The sequence below is a fragment of the Schistocerca cancellata genome, chromosome 2, assembly GCF_023864275.1.
Source record: "Schistocerca cancellata isolate TAMUIC-IGC-003103 chromosome 2, iqSchCanc2.1, whole genome shotgun sequence".
NCBI lineage: Eukaryota > Metazoa > Arthropoda > Insecta > Orthoptera > Acrididae > Schistocerca > Schistocerca cancellata.
The window spans coordinates 383721416-383742174 of NC_064627.1; the positions used below are offsets into that span (position 1 = coordinate 383721416).

At 36.8% G+C, this 20759-nt stretch overlaps 1 protein-coding gene across 5 annotated transcripts in view; it reads right to left on the bottom strand.

Annotated features, from left to right (window-relative positions):
• Nucleotides 1-9096: 9096 nt before the first annotated feature.
• LOC126161793 (protein PALS2) overlaps nt 9097-20759 on the bottom strand; it is a 360405-nt gene continuing 348742 nt past the window's right edge. For all 5 annotated transcript variants that reach the window (XM_049917873.1, XM_049917870.1, XM_049917872.1 and 2 more), the window contains 4 exons: nt 18490-18692; nt 17598-17726; nt 11164-11238; nt 9097-11045 (listed from right to left, as the gene is read on the bottom strand). In XM_049917873.1, coding sequence (XP_049773830.1) covers nt 10869-11045; nt 11164-11238; nt 17598-17726; nt 18490-18692 — 584 coding nt within the window. In that variant the 3' untranslated portion in view covers nt 9097-10868. The remainder of the gene's footprint in view (nt 11046-11163; nt 11239-17597; nt 17727-18489; nt 18693-20759) is intronic.

The window sequence follows — 20759 nt, forward strand, 5'->3', positions numbered from 1 at the left end:
CCTCATGACAGTGTTGGTCACATCACGAGAAAGTTGTCTTTGTGTGGAATAAAAATTGTAATTGGATCCTTCTATCAACCATCAGACTCAACTCCTGATATCCAAAAACCTTAGATGTAATCTCAGTTCACTTATACTTAAGTTCCCCAGTCATACCATAATAATCAGAGGAGATTTTAATCACCCAGCAATCAATTGGGAAAACAACAGTTTTGTTAGTGGCCGGTGTGACAAGACACCTTGTGAAACATTACTAAATGCCCTCTCTGAAAACTACCTAGAGCAAATGGTTCAGAACTCCACTCACGATGAAAATATTTTAGATCTAATGGCAGCAAACATACCTGACTTCTTTGAGGATGTCCTCATCAAAACTGGTAACAGTGACCATGACACAATTAAGGCAACAATGATTACCAAAGTACAAAGGGCAACTAAAACAAATAGAAAGACATATTTGTTCAATAACCTACATAAAAAAGCAATAGTGTCATATCTCAGTGAGAAACTTGAAACTTTTAGCACAGGGCAAAAGTATGTGGAGGACCTATGGCTCAAGTTTAAAACAATAGATGGCCATGCACTGAATAGATGTGTACCTAGCAGAACAATTCATAATGAGATGGACTCTCCATCATCATCATAAAGAACCTTCTAAAGAAACAGAGACAACTGCATAATAGGCATAAAAAAAAACATAGGACTATTAATAAAGAGATCCTGACTGAAACATGTTTGGCTGTCGAGCAAACAGTGCATGAAGCCTTCAGTTAGTACCATAGCAGAGTTTTGTCAAATGATCTTTCACACAATCTAAAGAAATTCTGGCCATATGTAGTAAATGCTGTTTGTGGCACCAAAGTTAGTGTCCAATCACTCATGGATGAGGTACGAACTGAAATTGAGGGTAGGAAAACATGAGCAGAAAAGCTTAACTGTTTTCTGTTTTACAAAGGAAAACTCAGGAGAACAGCCCCAATTTAATTCTTGTGCCACTGAAAAGATAAGTGAGATAGATATTTGAGTCAGTAGTGTTAGGAAACAGTTGAAATTATTAAAATTGAACAAATCTCCAGGGCCAACTGGAATCCCTATCAGGTGCTATATTGAATTTGCAGCTGAGTTAAGTCTTCTTTTAAATAAAATCTATGGTAGATCTGTCAAACAAAGAACTGTGCCCAGTAGTTTGAAGAAATGATAGGTCATATCTGTTTACAAGAAGGGTGGTAGAAGTGATTGAGAAAACTACCATCTAATATCCTATAATAAATTTGTTATACAATCTTAGAACATACTGTGAACTCAAATAGAGTGACCTCCTCCATGTCAACCAGCACGGATTAAGAAAACATCAGTCATTTGAAACCAAACTCGCACTTCTCTCACATGGCATACTGATAGTTTTGGATCAAGGCAGTCTTTTATGATTTCCGCAAATCATTTGACTCAGTACCGTGTGCACACAAAGAATAAAGCAGTACAATTGCCTAAGAAGCAAATGTTATTGTCACAGACGCAAATGACTCCAAATTCGAAAAACTAGTTTTCCTGTTGTATGTGCTGTGCTACGGTTCCTGAGAACATTCCAGTGGCAGCTTGTGCAAAATTTTACCAATGTGCTACAATGTGGTGGCCTAAACACTTTGGACTTACAGAGGTACTAATCATAACTAAATTGAATATAATAATTGTGTGTGTATTAATTGAACTGTTTAAATATATTTAATTTTTTTAACTGATTGTTTAACATTATCAGAATAAAAAAAAATATGGCAGCAGTGGTAATCAAAGCTGCGCCCACAACTTGCCATTCAGTATGTTTCACCATGCCTATATGTGAACTCTGCTCAGAATCCCCCTTTTCCTACCGCTCACTCAGGTGAAACATTCAAGGAACTTGAAAGGGATATATACATGCTTCTCCTCACATAGTTTGAGCCAAACTACTGAGCCTCATGCCACAGCCTCCTTTTGTTAGATTTACATTTGTAGTAGATCTACCTAACCCTTTACATCTCACTTTCTCCTTCAAAGAGGTGCTGGAAAAGGGCCTGTGTAGCATACCATCTACAGAAGACATTTTCATATTCAATTTCTTTGTACACTCACTCTTATTTACCATCATCTACAGTCTTCTGACTTGCAAGGGTAGTAATCATAACTAAATTGAATATATTAATTCTACATACATAAATTGAATTGTTTAAATATATTTAAATTTTGTAATGCATTGTTTAACATTATGAGGCATAAAATAAAATCTTAAGAAAATCATGGTAGGAATGGGAATCGAATCAGAGCCGAAGAACTGTCAATCAGTGGACTTAACCATTTGGCTGCAACCCCATTACATCACCTACCCCTAAAAAAATCCTCATACTCTACACTTGCATAGTGTATTACAAGCACTTTCAAAGAAAAATATTGACCTGGTGCTGTGGGCAATGTAGCACTCATAGTGCTGGAATAGATGATGTGATTCAGAGCATGAACAATTGAAAACAGACAGCTGTGACCCTTCTTTCAGTGATCGTTTTCGTCCATTTTATTTGCATAGCAGCATGCATTCAAAAAGAAACTTCCTAGTTTTAGTATGTATTCTGGCTTGCATTTGAAGAGAAACAGTGTTATTTAGTGTGCATTCTGACTTGTATTCAAAGAGAAAGGGCATAATTTTAGTGAGATATTTATCATGTGCTGTAGCACATTGGCACATGATAACCGACTGCCAGCGGAATACTCTATGGTACAAACTTAAAGTGTGTGTATATCTCGCATTTCTACAAAAGTGCTGTGGCCAACACATTCCTGATAATAAGGAAAAAATATGCAGCACTATTTAACCACCACATATCAATATTGGTTGATGAAACAAGGGAGGTAGCTGGATGTTTCATTGGAAATCTCATTGTTGAAAATTCAATGGAGAAGAACCATCAAAGCCATTATTGATTTCCTGCAAAATATTGGAAAGCACAAATCACTTGACAGTAATCAGTTTTATGAGTTGCAATCTGTGCTGTGGCCTGAGGGAATTCAAGAAGAACAAGTTCTTGTTATGTATTCAGATGGTGCAGTCACCATGCTGAAAGTAGCAACAGCCCTCAGATGTATTCTATCCTCATTTAATCCACTTCACTTGTTTTACCAATGCACCGAACATATCACTGAGGTGTGTGTGGCTGTTATCCAGAAGTAAATAAAATTATTCCATACACCAAGAAAGTGTTTGACAAAGCCCCACACCATGCGCCACTCTTAGAGAACTGCTGCCAAAAGTAGCGTTGCCACCTGAGCTTGTCCAAACAAGTTGGGATACATAGGTTGTAGCTGTCAGTTTCATAATGAACATTTTGAAACTGTGTAATCTGTGATTGATTAATTTCCAAGAGACTCTTCTATTTCAGTACTGAAGCTAAAATCAGAACAGAAAATGCTTCAGTGAACACATCTCCAGGAATGCTTCATTTCCCAAATTTGCAACATCAATTTCTTGTGATTTGAAGACATCATTTTCCTCTGACAAAAAATTTATTCTAATCAGTAACATTCAGTGACTGCAGGGAATTTGGAGAAGTACTGTACCTAGCTGTTCATTGTGCTTCAGAACTAAAGGTAAGGTACAGAATCATAGTACATTGAGGAAGGCGGTTTTAGTACACAGATGTGATTGTAAATGATCTTCATTTATTAGTTCAGTATAGACTACACAATAAAAATGAAGTACTGATCCTGTAATGAGGAGGTACTGAATAGAATTGGGGAGAAAAGAAATTTCTGGCACAAGCTTACAAAAAGAAGGGATTGGTCGATAGGGCATATCCTGAGACATCAAGAAACCATCAATTTGGTATGGAAAGAAATTTTGGGAGGCAAAAATTTGAAAGGGGACCAATGCTTGAACTCAGGAAGCAGATTCAAATGGATGTAGGTTGCAGTAACTGTTCGGAAATGAAGAGGCTTGCACAGGATAGACTAGCTTGGAGAGTTGCATCAAACCAGTCTTCGGACTGAAGGCCACAACAACAACAATGTAAAATGTACCTTCTTAATGAACTTTTCATATTTCTGGTACATTTAAGTGCATATTAAGACAACACAGTAAGCTATGATGTAATGCAGGAATGTACTTCAAATAAAATTGTTTTATGTTAAAAGTCGTATTAAATATTTTTGTGCAGTTACATATTTTCTTATATATTTCAACAATTTTCCTTATATATACATTTCTTATGTATATATTTTGCATGTTGATATTACATAAAAATCCAGGCTCTAATTATCAAGGAGTTGAATATCATTTGCCTTTTGGATTTTATTCATTTCATGACAACTAGTACTTCACATTGACATTGCTTTAATTTTTGTGCATAGCATTTGATCCGTGCCTTTTTGACAACACAGTAAGAAATTTGCAAAACTGCTAGTAGTCCCCTGTAAGTCTTGGTTACAACTATCTCACTACATTAAATTAAGTTCTTTTTGGATTAAAGGTTTCACATGCTGATTTAGCATTTCTTGACACTTCAGAAAAACAAACTTTTCTACGACTGACTCATTTTAGAAAGATATTTAATGTGGTTTATCACTCAAACTGCATACTTTGAAGTCATTTCAGTGACTGTTCCACACCCTGTGGCACCTGGATCCTTCCCACCAATACCAGCTTTTCTGAATTGGGCAGGTGCGAACTCTATCTGCAATATATCCTATATTTCCTAATCCTCCAGGCCTCAAACTTCATTCGTTATTCACTGTCCTTACCCATCTAGCTCCTCCCTGTTCCCATTCCAGTACTTCACAGTCCTCTATTCCACCACTTCTCTCCTTGTCCGCTCCCCCCCCCCCCCCCCCTCCATCTAATGTATCAACTACAGCCAGCTGCCCATCCTCTCTCCACCTTGTACCTGCATGATCCCGCAGCAATGCTTTACCATCCCCCATCCTTACCCTGAGCATCTCCACTGTATGATGAGTAGCATCTAACCTTCTCGTAATACCGTTACATTCCATCCTCATTTTTCCATTGTTTCATTACATAATGTGCAATGATGAACCATCTTTTCTCTTGTTCTGTGCAAGGTTTCACACTTCTCTCTGATGGTATCGAATACTGTAAAGATGTGCTCAATAAGATCAGGCACTCTTCATACTGATGTTGAGTACATACAGAACTCTTTATAACACCAGATGAAGAATTCAAGAGGGGGGAGATCAGGACAGTGCACAGGCCAAGGGCTTGGCATCCCCTTCCAATTGCTCTCTGCCTGAAGTTGTCTGTGAGATATGCCCTGGCCCGATAATCAAAGTGCGCTGGAGCACCATCCTTCAGAAACCACAAACTAGTGAACATTTGCATGGGAACATCCATCAGAAGTTCAGGTAAGCAGTGTCCAGAAAGTTCATATACTATGCACCATTCAAGTGATCTGATAATACATGGTGTTTAATACGGTGACGTCCAAGAATTTCAGCTGAAAATGTTCCCTGAGAAACTCACCTTTTACATTTTAATACAGGTAATGCATGTATTTTCAACAGCCCAGTACTGGCCGCTGGAAATTTATTCTACATTTGCAGTTACATCAAAACTTCGAAAATTTCCTTCTCTACAGTCTCCCAAATTTATAAAATGTAATTCTATTACACCCTTTATTCAGTGTGTGACACCTCACTGATGTGTCCTGTGCTGTGAACAGAAGCAAACTGAGCAGTCACCATGTTGATTTCAGTGTTTATGAAGCTAACACAGCATATTTGGTGGTTTTTGTATTTGCAGTTGCATATTACAAAAATATACAGATTTAGTGATACATCAAATTAGAGTAAAGTTCCCAAGACACATCACTTTTAGTACAATTTTTTGTGTGAAACACACATGAAGTGCTACACTGGTGTATAAAACCAGTATTCTTCTAGGCACAAGGTACTTTGATCTCAAATTTTGGTCTCTCTCTCTTGGTTTTCACTGCAGTGTTCCTGATCCAATGTACAGGAAAAGAATATACATTTTGTTATAGAGATATTTTTAGGAAATAATTAAATTTCTTATTCATCCTTTGTTAACTTTTTCCCATCCATCATCCTCTCTGAAAACGAAAACCCTACTAAAAGAAAAACTGCCAAGAGGACTTCTCTTCAGATGCATGACAAGGGGTGGATGACAAATGACCTGAATCTAGACTGGTTGAAGGTTGTTTGAATAGAATACCAGGTTATTTGCTTACGAAAAGGAAAATGTGGTGCTGGACTCTTTCAGGGGATGCCTCTTTCAGGAGGAAGTTAAGGATCTGATAGCAAAAAGAACAACACAACCTGATGATAATTCTGGCAGCATTACCTCACCACTTGAAGTAATGGATTCTGTTGTGCACAGCCCGTTAAGGCTCAACTACAACAGCTTTATAATGAATGGCTTCCTCAAGGACGCCATGCCCTCTGTCCAGGCAAGAAGTTACAGTAACCCTCTGTATTCATGCTGGGCCAGTGGATCGTTACTGCCTGGGACAAAATCTCAAGTGAATCTATCATAAAATGATTCAAAAAGTGCTGCATATACAATGCTTTTGATGACTTAAAAGGTGAGATAGTGTGAGAGAAGTGTCAGGAAGGAAGAGACGCAAGTAGGCTTACAAATGAAGATAGTGAGTCCTGATGGTGATGGTGATAGTTAAAAATAATGATACCACAACAACTGGCTTAGATAGTAAGCAAATAAGGAAGTGAAGATAATAATTAATGTAAAATATTTCTTTCGTTTATTTTAAAAACTGGTTCAAATGGCTCTAAGCACTATTGGACTTAACATCTGAGGTCATCAGTCCCCTAGACTTAGAACTACTTAAACCTAACTAACATAAGGACATCACACACATCCATGCCCGAGGCAGCATTCGAACCTGCGACTGTAGCAGCAGCGTGGATCCGGACTGAAGTGCCTAGAACCGCTCGGCCACAGCGGCCAGCTTTCGTTTATTTTATTTCCCCTTATATTATCATTATCAAAATCTACACATACAAGAAATGGTACAAGTTTACGAGTTTTGATTTTGAAATGGCATAATGCTAACTTATTTAGGTAGAAACTTTATACTGATAAAACTGTTTGTAATTTTGATCATCCAGAATGTGTTATTAAAGAAGGAGGGTAGGGGGGGGGGGGGGGGTGTTCTCGTCTTATATTTAGAGCTCAGGGTCTACTGGTTAGTGCTACTGCTACTAGATCACAAGGTCCTGGGTTCAATTAGTGGTCTGGTCAGAGATTATCTTCACTTGGAGGCTGGGCGTTTGTGTTGTCCTGTTTCATTTCATCTTCATCAATGAGCAAGTTGTTGAAGATGTATCAAATAAATAATTTGCATCATGCAGCCAAACAATCCCAGACAGGGTTCTTTACCAATTATGCCACACAATCATTCCATTTCTACTCTGGTAAGTATGGTGTATCAAAATGGACAAATCAAGATATACCTTAATGGTAGGTAAAACTTCTTACATAATACGAATAACTACTCAAAATTAGAAACAATAGGATGGATGTGTCGAATGTGTAAGGTTTGAGGCATCTTACGTTAAATGAAGTATCAAAAAACATTGTAGGGAAGAGAGTTCTATATATGTATGTGTCCTAATATGAATCATATTTGAAAAGTAAAAAGGGTGACTATCAATTTGAAATTAACAAGGTTAATGTGGATTTTGAGTCAACACAAATTTTTTACCAGATAATGAGATGTACTATATTGTAATGCAATTGCAATTGAGTCATCAGTTCTTTCCCCAACAATTCAGCAGTTGTTACAATGAAGTTGAGGATTTTAATTAATTTTTCTTAGATGTGAGAGTTAGAAACTTCTGAAAATACCAGAATCAATTTTCTAATGTTTAATTGTAACTTTGACTTTCAGTGTAAACTAGAAGTAACACAGTATAATTATTGACAATACTATTTCACTGATCATGTGTCGGCCCCCAGGAGCTGAGTGGTCAGCGTGACAGAATGTCAATCCTAAGGGCCCGGGTTCAGTTCCAAGCTGGGTCAGAGGTTTTCTCCATTCAGGGACTGGGTGTTGTGTTGTCCTAATCATCATCACTTCATCCCCATCGACACGCAAGTCACCGAAGTGGCGTCAAATCGAAAGATTGCACCCGGCGAACGGTCTACCCAACAGGATGCCCTAGTCACATGACATCTATTTTTACTGATCATATACGTAGCAGCTGGAACAGAATTAATGAAATACAATGTGGTTAGTATTATATGTGGATAATACCACTGCCTAAATGGTTATGGAACCGCAAGTTTAACATAAACAATGGTATCAATAAACTTATGTTTCTACAAATGAAACACAGGGAAAACTTATGTTGTAGAGAGGAGAGAAAGCACCGGTGTGTGGTAAAAAGAAAACGCATTCAAAATAACGTGTATTATTCATCTTCTTGGTTGTGGGTTTATCCACTGCAGAACGCTATGTCTGCATGGTGAGCGACTCCCTTTACTCATTCAGTTGTTACTACCACTTGGTTAAATAAGCAGCACAGATCAGTGAACAATGTTTAAATTAAAAAATTAGAATACATGGTAGAATATGTAACCCTTTAATGCATGGAGAAAAAGTAATGCTGACACTGCTAATGATGAATGCTCACAGTGACTACACTGCAGCTTTACTTTTTATCTACCCTTTTGTCTGATAAACAGCAAGAGCTTCCCATACACTTAAGTACCTGCTATACATATTGTCCCTCTGTTAACACTAAAAAATCATCAGCCCCTGAAATACTAACCATGTAGTCAATGAAGATAACTACTCTTCATGTAGTTCAGGCATTCAGTGATACAAGGCTACACTTGATATGAACTGAAGCATGGTAATTTAGTTTATAAACATTTGTTTTCCCTATTAGAGGATGAATGCACTCACTGCTACACACCCCTTCCTCCTCCCTGCACACACACGGAAATCAGAACTTCACTAAGTGCTAATGATTAGCTTTGCCTATTCCACCATTCCTCTCCTCTTATTGACATATAGAAAACAGGAGAAATAATCTTTTTGGGATGTCTACTATATTGGAATAAAAAGAAGTAGATAAAAATGTAAAGTACTTTTATTTGACATTTTAAATATATATAAGAACAGTTTTTGCAGTATACAGCTCTGCTATAATTTACATAAAACATGTCTTTTAATGTAATTTTAAAACAGTACATGTAGCTGCTTAACAACATCACTTCAATGAAGCACATAAAATACATTACCTTCAATACTATTTTTCTCCCTGAACACATGGACGGGTTAGTTTCTACTGTTTCTACATCTACAGACGCAAATAGTTTTCAAGTAATACATATTCAACAAATAAAAATAGCAATGTGCAAACTATTCTCAACTCCTCTTCTCTTTTGGTAAAAGGAACGAAAGACTGTACCTAAGTAGATGAGTAATAGATTATGTGTGTGTTCTAAATGACAAACTATACAAAATCATAAAATAAAAATATCTGAAAACAATGACACACACAACAAAATTATTAATTTTCTTCAGTATCAGTAGATGAGCAACACACAAAACACTGCAACATCTTTTGTGCATAAAAATAAAATGCAGCAACAGTATGATGAAAGACACTATAAGTTATACTTTTCTTAAAAAACTTCATTTTAATCTTACAAAAAATCTAGAAATGAATATCACAGCGATGGAATGTTTCAATTGATGGCATGTATCACATCACAAATTTGATAAAAACTATTGGGAAAAATGATCCCTTTTATGAAATTATTAACTCTCGTTATAAGTGATAAACATATGTGAACAAGCAGAAAGCCATGTCATATAATAATACATAGTCAGAGATCTTATGAATGAATACTTTATAATTTTATTTTCATATGAACACATTTGCTTATGTGCAACTTAAATGTCAGACAATGTGCATGAACATCTTGTGTGATTACAAATCAAAAGATATACATGTGCCACTACAATTTCATGTCAAGAATGGGTCAGACTCAGACACACCTTTTTGTCAACAAGGAAGTGTTAAAAAGTAAGCTGTAAGAGCAATTTCACAAAAGAGCAATTTCACAAAAGAACAATTTTACAACAATTTTAATATCACAACTGTAAACATTATTGTTCATTGCAAGGTAAGTACATTACAGTTAAAGAATGTTTCACTCTGCAGTGGAGTATGTGCCGTAATGGTACTATCTACAGAGATTAAAACTGTGTACCAGACCAGGACTAGATCTATTTTCACCTTTCACAGGCAAATTTCTACCAACTGAACAAACTTTACATATCTGGATTCCTGGCTCAGGTCATAGTTTTAATTGTTTTAGGAGTTACTAAAAGGTTAAATGTCAGTGACATGGAAAGACCATTTTCTTTTAGAAGGTGCACACAACCACAGCATTTAACTCTGACAAATTTATGCACACATCAAATAACAGAAAACGAAACTTACCTTAGACACTAGTGTAATGCAATAATACGAAAAAAAAAAAAAAAAAAATTATATTTTCAATTTAAAATAATGTGGCAGTATATGAACAAAATAAAAAGGGAATGAAACCAGAGACACACTTCATGTCATATTCCGTCCCCTACAATACACTTGCAAATAACTTATCTTGCTTATAAAGGTGCTGAGATTCTCAGACCATTCTGAACAATGTCAGGCATTTGGATGTTTGTCCACAAGCACTGTTACTAACAAGCACCAAACATTCTCGAAATGTTTTCTTGTTTTACAACAGGTCAAGTGTAACTTTGCTCAAATTAACAATCAAAATGGTTTGTATGAGCAATAAAAACAGACGAAAACAAGAAATTCTGAAATTACAGATACTTTATACTTCAGTACACCCAGTTTACTGGTACCCACTGATGTTCTGTGCTCAGGACTTCCAGTGCTTCAATAACCTTTCGGAATGTACCATCAAAGTCTTCATTTATAATGGTAAGATCAATATATTTCTCGTAAGTTCTTTGAAGACGAGCACTTTCCTCCAGAGTCTGACGCAGGTCCTCTTCCTTAAAAGAAACAAACACAATCAGAAAGCTACAATTTTATACTCTTTACTGTAGCTAACAATAATTATATTAATCTCAGGATAAGACAAATTACATAAATAACATGAGGGATACTTACCTCATAAAGTGAAGCTAACGATTCTAAAGTTCTTGCTCTTCGAGAACTGTACCTAATGGAACTTGCCCGATCAAACTGAACATGCAACATAAATATGAAACAAAAATATTCAACAAACATTTAAAATAAAAATGCCATACTTTACATATACTGCTAAATAATAAAATGCATGTTTCACACATCTCTCATGCCAATATCATTGACATCTATTCAGTACTACTCATTCCTCAAGCAGGTACAATTAGACATTTCTATATGTAAAACATAATTGAATCCTTTTTGAAGTTGGGGATAAATGATAAAATATCACAAATCACTATCAAGTAAATGCTACAAACAGAAGCAAACTTTCACTGCAGCAGCAAATCATTCATAAAAATAGGATCTAAAGGGAATTGATTTTGAAGTTACTGAGATCCTGACACAATAGAAAGAGGTTTGTAGAATATATCTAACCAATATTAAAATGGTATGTTTTAGATGTCATATGAGGCCAAAACAAATATTGACACTTTCTATCTTTATGTAGAACAAAGGTATGGAATTTTCAGTAGCTATTATCACCAAAGCCAAAATATTTCACTTGTATAACATGCCACAAAATTTAATCCCATAAGCAAATCATGATAAATCTACAACAACAAAAACAACAAACAAGTCAGTCTGTTTAAAATGTAACATGCAATGATAATGGAAATAAGTTAACCTGACCTTACCTATTAATGAGATGACACCATTTGATTATTCTGAAATATGTGTAAACTTATCAATGAAGTAGTGAAAGTTGTATAGGTGGAAAGGAGTTTGAGAATATGATTGGCATTCAACTATGTGAGCATGGAAACCTATCTAATAATACATCGGGGTCATTTCTATAGCAATACTCCTCTCTTCTTAACTGTAATTTCTATGCCTCAATTGGAACTACACCAATGAACATTGCCATAAGATTTGCAATAGTCATTACATACTTGAAATTGCCATCATGTTGTTAGTGGCACAAGTGCTATTGTTTTGAAATTTTGCAGTCACAAATCAAGAAAATCTTTTTTCTTGCCCAAACTACTTTGGCTCAGTCCCGTAGTGACAATCTCTCCACTCATTTAAGATGGTTTGTCACAGTTTGTGTAAGACCTTTGACCCAGTGTCAGAACTTTATCCTGCAATATACATATATCTTCATGAAATGTGAAACAAATCCTAATTATTTATAATGTTCAACCACCAGTTATTGAGACTACTGGTGTTGTCTGTGGGCAGCCTAAAATACTTGGTCAATGATGGCCTTGGAATTGACATGGAAGTTAAATAATTTACCATACGGAGTACAAAATGCTCCAGGAATATGATGAAAATGGAAATTAATAGTGGTGATACATGTGCCATGATAGATAATACAGATATTGATCAAATAAGTGATATACACTACTGGCCATTAAAATTGCTACACCAAGAAGAAATGCAGACGATACACGAGTATTCATTGGACAAAGATATTATACTAGAACTGACGTGTGATTACATTTTCACGCAGTTTGGGTGCATAGATCCTGAGAAATCAGTACCAAGAACAACCCTCTGGCCATAATACACCTGGGCATTGAGTCAAACAGAGCTTGGATGGCGTGTACAGGGACAGCTGCCCATGCAGCTTCAACACGATACCGCTGTTCATCAAGAGTAGTGACTGGTGTATTGTGATGAGCCAGTTGCTCGGCCACCATTGACTAGACGTTTCCAATTGGTGAGAGATCTGGAGAATGTGCTGACCAGAGCAGCAGTCGAACATTTTCTGTATCCAGAAAGGCCCGTACAGGTCCTGCAATCGTCCTGCGGTCGTGCATTATCCTGCTGAAATGTAGGGTTTAGCAGGGATCGAATGAAGGGTAGAGCCACGGGTCGTAACACATCTGAAATGTAACGGTCACTGTTCAAAGTGCCGTCAATGCGAACAAGAGGTGACCGAGACACGTAACCAACAACATGCCATATCATCACGCTGGGTGACATGCCAGCACGGCGATGATGAATACATGCCTCCAATGTGCATTCACCGCGATGTTGCCAAACACGGATGCGACCATCATGATGCTATAAACAGAACCTGGATTCATCCGAAAAAAAAAATGACGTTTTGCCATTCGTCTTTGAATACACCATCACAGGCGCTCCTGTCTGTGACGCAGCGTCAAGGGTAACCGCAGTCATGGTCTCCGAGCTGATAGCCCATGCTGCTGCAAATGTCGTCGAACTGTTCATGCAGATGGTTGTTGTCTTGCAAATGTCCCATCTGTTGACTCAGGGATCGAGACGTGGCTGTATGATCCATTATAGCCATGCAGATAAGATGTCTATCATCTCAACTGCTGGTGATACGAGGGCGTTGGGATCCAGCACGGCATTCCGTATTACCCTCCTGAACCCACCAATTCCATATTCTGCTAACAGTCATTGGATCTTGACCAACGCGAGCAGCAATGTTGCGATACGATAAACCGCAATCGTGACAGGCTAAAATCCGACCTTTATCAAACTCGGAAATATGATGGTACGCATTTCTCCTTCTTACACGAGGCATCACAATGTTTAACCAGGTAATGCCGGTCAACTGCTGTTTGTGTATGAGAAATTGGTTGAAAACTTTCATCATGTCAGCATGTTGTAGGTGCCGCCACCGGCGCCAACCTCGTGTGAATGCCCTGAAAAGCTAATCATTTGCAAATCACAGCATCTTCTTCCTGTCGGTTAAATTTTGCGTCTGTAGCACATCATCTTCGTGGTGTAGCAATATTAATGGCCAGTGTGTATACTGAGTAGCGAGAACATTGCTTCATGTTCTGACAGAGAAGATAAATTTTAGGGCATCTTTCCTTGGAGGAAAATAACAACTAATAATATCAAATGTAATAAAGAAACACTTAACATATTTAAATTTATGGCATCCTATTCAAACATCGACATTCATTTACTAGATTACTTCCTGGTCAACCATGTTCAAACACTATCAAACTAATAGGCTCTACGGTTAAAATGAATATTAGGTTGGTCCATAAGTTTATTGCCCTTTTTTTATGTCGGTATTCCAGTTGCTTTGGGTTTATTTATCGATTGTCAGTTTTTTACTTGTAGTTCACTGTTTCTATTTGAGTTTACATACTATAATGGAGCTGTTGATGTTAGAAAATGCAATGCTAAGTGGAGAAACTGGAACATTGACAACACATTCTTCTGCTGGATTCAATAGAAGAATAACAGCAATGGAGGCAGCCAGAAACATTTGTGCCATGTACAGGGATAATGCCATTGGACAGAGTATGAAAAGAAAATGGTTTTCCTGTTTTAAGGAGGATCCTTTTGACGTTACTGGCTCACCATTACTGGTGATGGGAAATAGTGTCTATATGCTAACATAGGGGAAATAAATGACTGGTTGAGCAACTCCCTGTACAAATATCTACACGCATCCACAAAAGATAATGTTATACATATGGTGGAACTGCGACAGTGTGGTGTACTTTGAATTACTTCCCTGAGGTGTAACCATCACTGCTGAGCTGACATTTATTGTCAGCAGCTGAGGTGTCTTGCAGATGCATTCCAAGTACAACAACCAGAAAGACTGCATGAAGTGATGCTAGTCCATGATAATGCCTACCTGCACTCTGTCAGAGCGACAAAAAACACTGCAAGAGTTGGGTATGGGACTCAATCTACACCCCCCCCCCCCCTCCCCTTCCTTGTCCCCTCAGATTTTGATCTTTTCCATTCTCTATTGTACAACTTTCAAGAAATTTCCTTTCTGGATGAAAATGCACTTTCAACATGGCTTGAGGAGTTCTACTCACATGGAATCAAAAAGTTGCCCCAGCATTGGCAGTTGTTGTAAATAGTGATGGAGGATATATTATTGATGACTAAAGTCTCTGTTTTGTGTAATGATGTGTTTTAAGAAACTTATGGAAAAACTCTATAAACTTATGCACCAACTGAATACTTACAAAATAAGTATGTTATATTCACACTGAAAAGCAATTAAAATTGAGGCCAAAAAGTTTCATATGCTCAGCAAAGAGAGTTGGGCCTACATGATTCAATCACTTTCATAAATCCAACGACAAAATAATGTCACTGACAACACTATTGATGTCCACAGTAACAGCAACAACGCAGTGGTTACCGCACATTTTTGCTCATTGCCGCTGATTCCGCTTAATGTCCCACTGCAACTGATAGCAGTGATCTCTCTTCATAATTTAAACATAGTGTTTCTATACTACTGTAAATTATGCAGGATTAAATTTTGTATGTCCTGTTCCCAAGAGCTGTTCCTTGTCATTGAAATCATACGGACTGGATTTATCTCCTTTTTTAAAAAAAAATACTGGATATCTTATTCCTTAGGTCTAGAATTTTGTCCATGACCCATATTTGAATTAGAGGTTTGCGGGGAATTATAAATCTTGGGTTTTTCTGCCTTTTTCCCCAGGTTTCTGCATTGTCTTCACCATCTGCCTAGTAACTCCTTAGTTTCCTGTGGTTTATAATGCATTGCATTTTGGAGTAATTACCTGATGAGGGGTGGTTATATTGCCTATGTCAGTGTTTACTGATGAGGGGTGGTTATAATGACTATGTTGGTGTTTACTTGGAACATTTCCATTGGGTCAGCACAATTTAAAAGTTTGCTAATTGCATCTATGACAATGCCAGTATTTTCTTGGTTATTATGGGGAGCTTTCCAGTTTTACTCTCCACATTAATCTTATGGTTTCACTATTTAAAAAGATATCTGTAAGTTTTGGCAACTGTTTTTTCTTAAAATTCTCATCTCTACTTTCTGGGGTATTTTTGAGGCAGCTTTAATATTCTAACTAACTCAAAATTAATAACTGATTAAAAGTAATCACTGCGTTTTTGGATACTGTTTAAAGGCATGTTTATTTTTATGGTTTCTGGGAGGGTAAATTGAGGAACACAATACTGTAAGGAAAATTGTTACCCAAGATGATTCGGAAACATTGTCAAATCTTTTTGTTACTTTACCAGAAGTTTTATTAAAAGACAAAGACAACGTGTAAAATTATAGATTAATCACTTAACAGTGTTAATGTTCAAAAGATGAAGGTCTCCAAGTCCAAGGCACTATGTCAGCTGAAGAATATGCATAGTTTCTCAAACACATATCAGTTAAAGAGTTAATGAATGAATTTGTGATTTCCATTTTGAAAAGCCTATACAAGTTTTGTTCAAAAATATATAGACTTCCGTTTATCTCAACTCCCCTTATTTATTCATCACTATTAATTTCATTTCTTACTTTTGAAGCTTTACCTATTGAATGTAACACATTGAAGTCTACAGTGTTTCCAATAGTCAAAGCACTTCTGGAAAGCAATTTTGATATGACATGTAGTTCCTCTAGTTATTCCTTTTTTTACCACTTTAGTTGTGGAAAGAACTTACAGGGGGTCATGTCTGCTGAACACAGAGGCCAAGGCATTGCAAGTGTGTTGTTTTTGACAAAACATTTACCTCAAATTTAGACTGCTTCATCCGAATAGCATACAACTTCCTGGTACTGCTCAAAAGTGACCACACTATGTGGTGCCAAAAACATGTGATACACTATGCCACTAAAATGAAAGAAAATAGCGAGCAGAATTTCCACATTTAAATGAACTTAGCTAACTTTTTTTTATTATTGGTTCTCCAGGAAGCTTCCTTTAAACTTGAAATCAACATACTGAATCATCATTTATAGCACCATGAACTTCATTCAGCAACACCTGAGCAATGCTGATTAGACAGGGCATTTGGTCAAAATTCAAGAATGTTGGATCAAATTGTGTTGTAATATATTTCATACCCACTAAATACGAAATACAGTGCTTGGCATTAGCCAAATGGTATGCCTACACCACCAATCACGTCTCTTATGGTGATTTGGTCACAGTAAATATTTTATTCCATTTTTTATATTTTTCTATGCTGTCAATCAGCTAAGGATGCAGCAAGTGCACAGGATAGGTATGTGGCACTGATGAGCTCACTTTGGCATTGCTTTTCACTCTCAACTGTCAGCAAAAGTCCATGCAACAACCTCCCGCCTCCTTTCTCATCTTCACCACAGTAGCCATTTCAAATCCTGTCAAGCTGAACTGTCAGTATAATGTAGTCAGCTAGGACAATAGCCATGCAGGTGTATGTGTATGTGTATTCTGTACTAGTCAGCTATGAAAAAGAACATCACTAAAAACTTAGCAACATTTCAGTCTAGTTTTATGCCTGTCAACCATTCAACACATCAAATATATGGTGGCTTGTTACCTTTACTCCTTCCATTACTTATATTCCACTGCAGACTTCCTGCTGCAACATTTATATCATTGCATTCAACTATAAATACGAAACATGTTCACGAACACAAAACTTACCGTCAAACTCTTTGATGAACCTATTGTCCGACCCATACCATACAAGTGTTTCAATTGTTCCATTCCCGGAGCAGCGATGAATATGACATATGGCATGAACTCTGATGAATTATGTAATATTTTCAGTGCCTTAAACAAAAAAAGGAAAGTTAGAAATGCAATCATTAACTTGCTTAATAATAGCTTTAACATTAACATAAGAAACTGATATTACTTAAAATTTAATGTTCCATTATTACCAAAAATATATAGTATAAATCAAGAAATTTTTATCTCTCTTGTGTAATAACCTTGTTGACAGGCAATGAGATAGAAAAACAAAGATGAAATACAAAATTCTTAAGAATATAGTCAGAGATGTTGTGTAAAGAAGAGTCAACTGCTACGGAAGCAACATGAATAACAGAAAGCTGATATACAAAGTGAACTTATTTGGTCGCTTGTTATTTACACTTCTACTGGGTGACTTTGTATTTTTCACTTCCTTCTTAGTATAGTACCAGCTTTACCTCATTAACTTTTGATAGTAAGTTGCATCCAGCAGATCAATGTTCATAGATTAAGATCCTCTTCACAGCCACCTCCTGTGGCAAAACTATTTTGTGGAACATATGTCACACTTAGTAGTAAATGTCAAGCTGTAGGCTATATATTTTTGTTAGGGTGGACCAAAAGAGAAGGAGCTCTGAAGGAAACAAATCAAGTACACACTAAAGCAAAGCAGTTACTTTGCTGTACACTGCGTGGAATTTGTATCCCACACTATATATTGTTTTAGTTTGTCAAAATAAAGAACTATGAGCTTAGCTGGATATGAACCTGCATTTAACCATGGCACAAAGTAACCATAGCATGCTTGCCTCATAGGCTTGGAATACAGTAGCATACTTACTGCTGGACTGCAGTCCAGTATACACATCTTGCCCTGGCGTATGACGTCTCTAATAGAATCCAACTTTGTGCCATAAAGGTGACCATTGTGCTCTCCATATTCCAAAAATCTATGCTCCCTGATGTCCTCCTCCATAGATTCTCTGTCAATAAACCAGTAACCTTTTCCATTTTCTTCAAGAACACGAGGAGGACGAGAAGTATCTGTACAAATAAAATTCAGTTATTAATAATTTTATCCATGATGACTTTAGAACTCTGAATCAGTTTAGGGACGTACATCACCCATCCAAAAAGTTTCGTGACCAGTTTTATTCCTTGCATATAAATGGTATCAATGCAGTAACCATGGTGGCAGTTTGGACTAACAACTGTAAACAACAAATGTTTATTCGATGATTCAGCGGGAGCAGGCAATGCTAACTAATAAAAGTGCAGCTGTAGTCAGATAGTGTTATCATGTTGTCAATTGCAATGGAGAAACATCCCTAAATAAAGTGTTCAAAGCATTCTCCAGAATGTTTTGAAGAAGGGGAAAGTGTATGCAATGTCTGCTCCACACATCATGACTCTTTAACAAAAATGATGTGTGGATCCCTGCCACGACTTTATCGAAATGCAAAATGTTGACAGTTCTTTTCTGATGATGGCTTGGTTTCATCAATTTGAACCTACCACAAAATGCAGAAATTCACATGAAGGGTCAACACTTTAGCGACATATCTGACATTCATCCCAATGTGAGGCATGAGTTGAACAACACCCCAAAAAGGATTTTTCTGTCAATTTCACATGGTTGTATGACTGTTCTGTGCATTGTGCACAAGAGGAGGAAGACCTGAAGCACTGGAATGACATCTTAACTTTTCTCTTTATTTTATTAATCTCTCTGTGAAACTTTTGGACGTTTGGGGCATACACAAAAACAACACTGCAGCAACAATACTTAATATATTTAATTATTGGAAACAATAAATAAAACAAATTAGCTATTGTGTATTATGTTAATCATAACATTAAAAATGGACAAATAGTGGAGAACTGTACATACTTTGTTTCTAATTCCCATAAAAAATGCAAACAAGTTTGATTACTGAACGCCAGACAATAACTGGATCCCATTACTGTATTTTGTATGCAGAGCTTTTAAAGACTAAGAAATGTAACTACAATTCCTCTCATGGAATAATAATTATTTACAGCCTAAAGCAACCAGTCTTCTCTCTTACAAATCAGATCTTTCTATTTAGGTCCAAGCACTGGTTCAGCACATCAGTAATCTGTTAAACAAGTTCACAACAGAAAGTAATCAGCTGACAAACCAAAGTTCTACCCAGAGTCCCTCTGATATTGCTACTTTGTATCCATTACAAATGAAGTGCCCATATGTCACTACTTGTTAGTTATGCTCCACTATTTCTACAACTGTATTACTACAATTAATATGTGCTGATATGAAATGTTTCTGTACAACAGATTTTATTGTGATGATAAAACATTGTTATAAAGTACCTTACTCCAAAATAAAAGTTGTGGAAACAACAAATACTTGGAAAGAAGAGCCACATACTACGTTACAAGAAGGCAGCGATAAAAATGTCACGAATAGAATTGCCTAAGGCCTTTTTGAAGATGGAATCATATCATATACATTGAATGGTTTGAAGTAACAATGAAAAGCCCAAGACAAGTTATTGTGATTAGCAGTTAACAATGGCTCTTACTGAAAAGAAGCACAATCTAGACTCCACACCAGTAACAAAAAACAAATAGAAAAAGAGGACTAGTAATACTACTATGTCTGAAAAGTATAGCTGTGAGCAAACAGAAATAGTGCACAAATATATTATGCTTATGGGTGGAAGGCAAGGTGAGGTGAGGTATGGCATCTCAAGAACACAGCAGATAATTTCTGTAGCACAGACAGTATTCATACCATCATTCCAGTCCACATCTACATCTACACTCTGCAAGCCACCTTACAGTTTGTAGTGGAGGGTATGTCTGGTACCACCATAATTTGTCCCCTTCCCTGTTCCATCCATAAATGGTGCACAGAAAGAGTGCCTGTTGATAAGCTTCTGTATGATTTCTAATTTCTCTGATATTCTTGTCAAGTAATTTTGGAAGACATATCTGGGAGGAAGTAATATGCTGCCAGACTCTTAAGCAAACACACACACACACACACACACACACACACGCACACACACACACACACACACACACACACACACACACACACACACACAGAGAGAGAGAGAGAGAGAG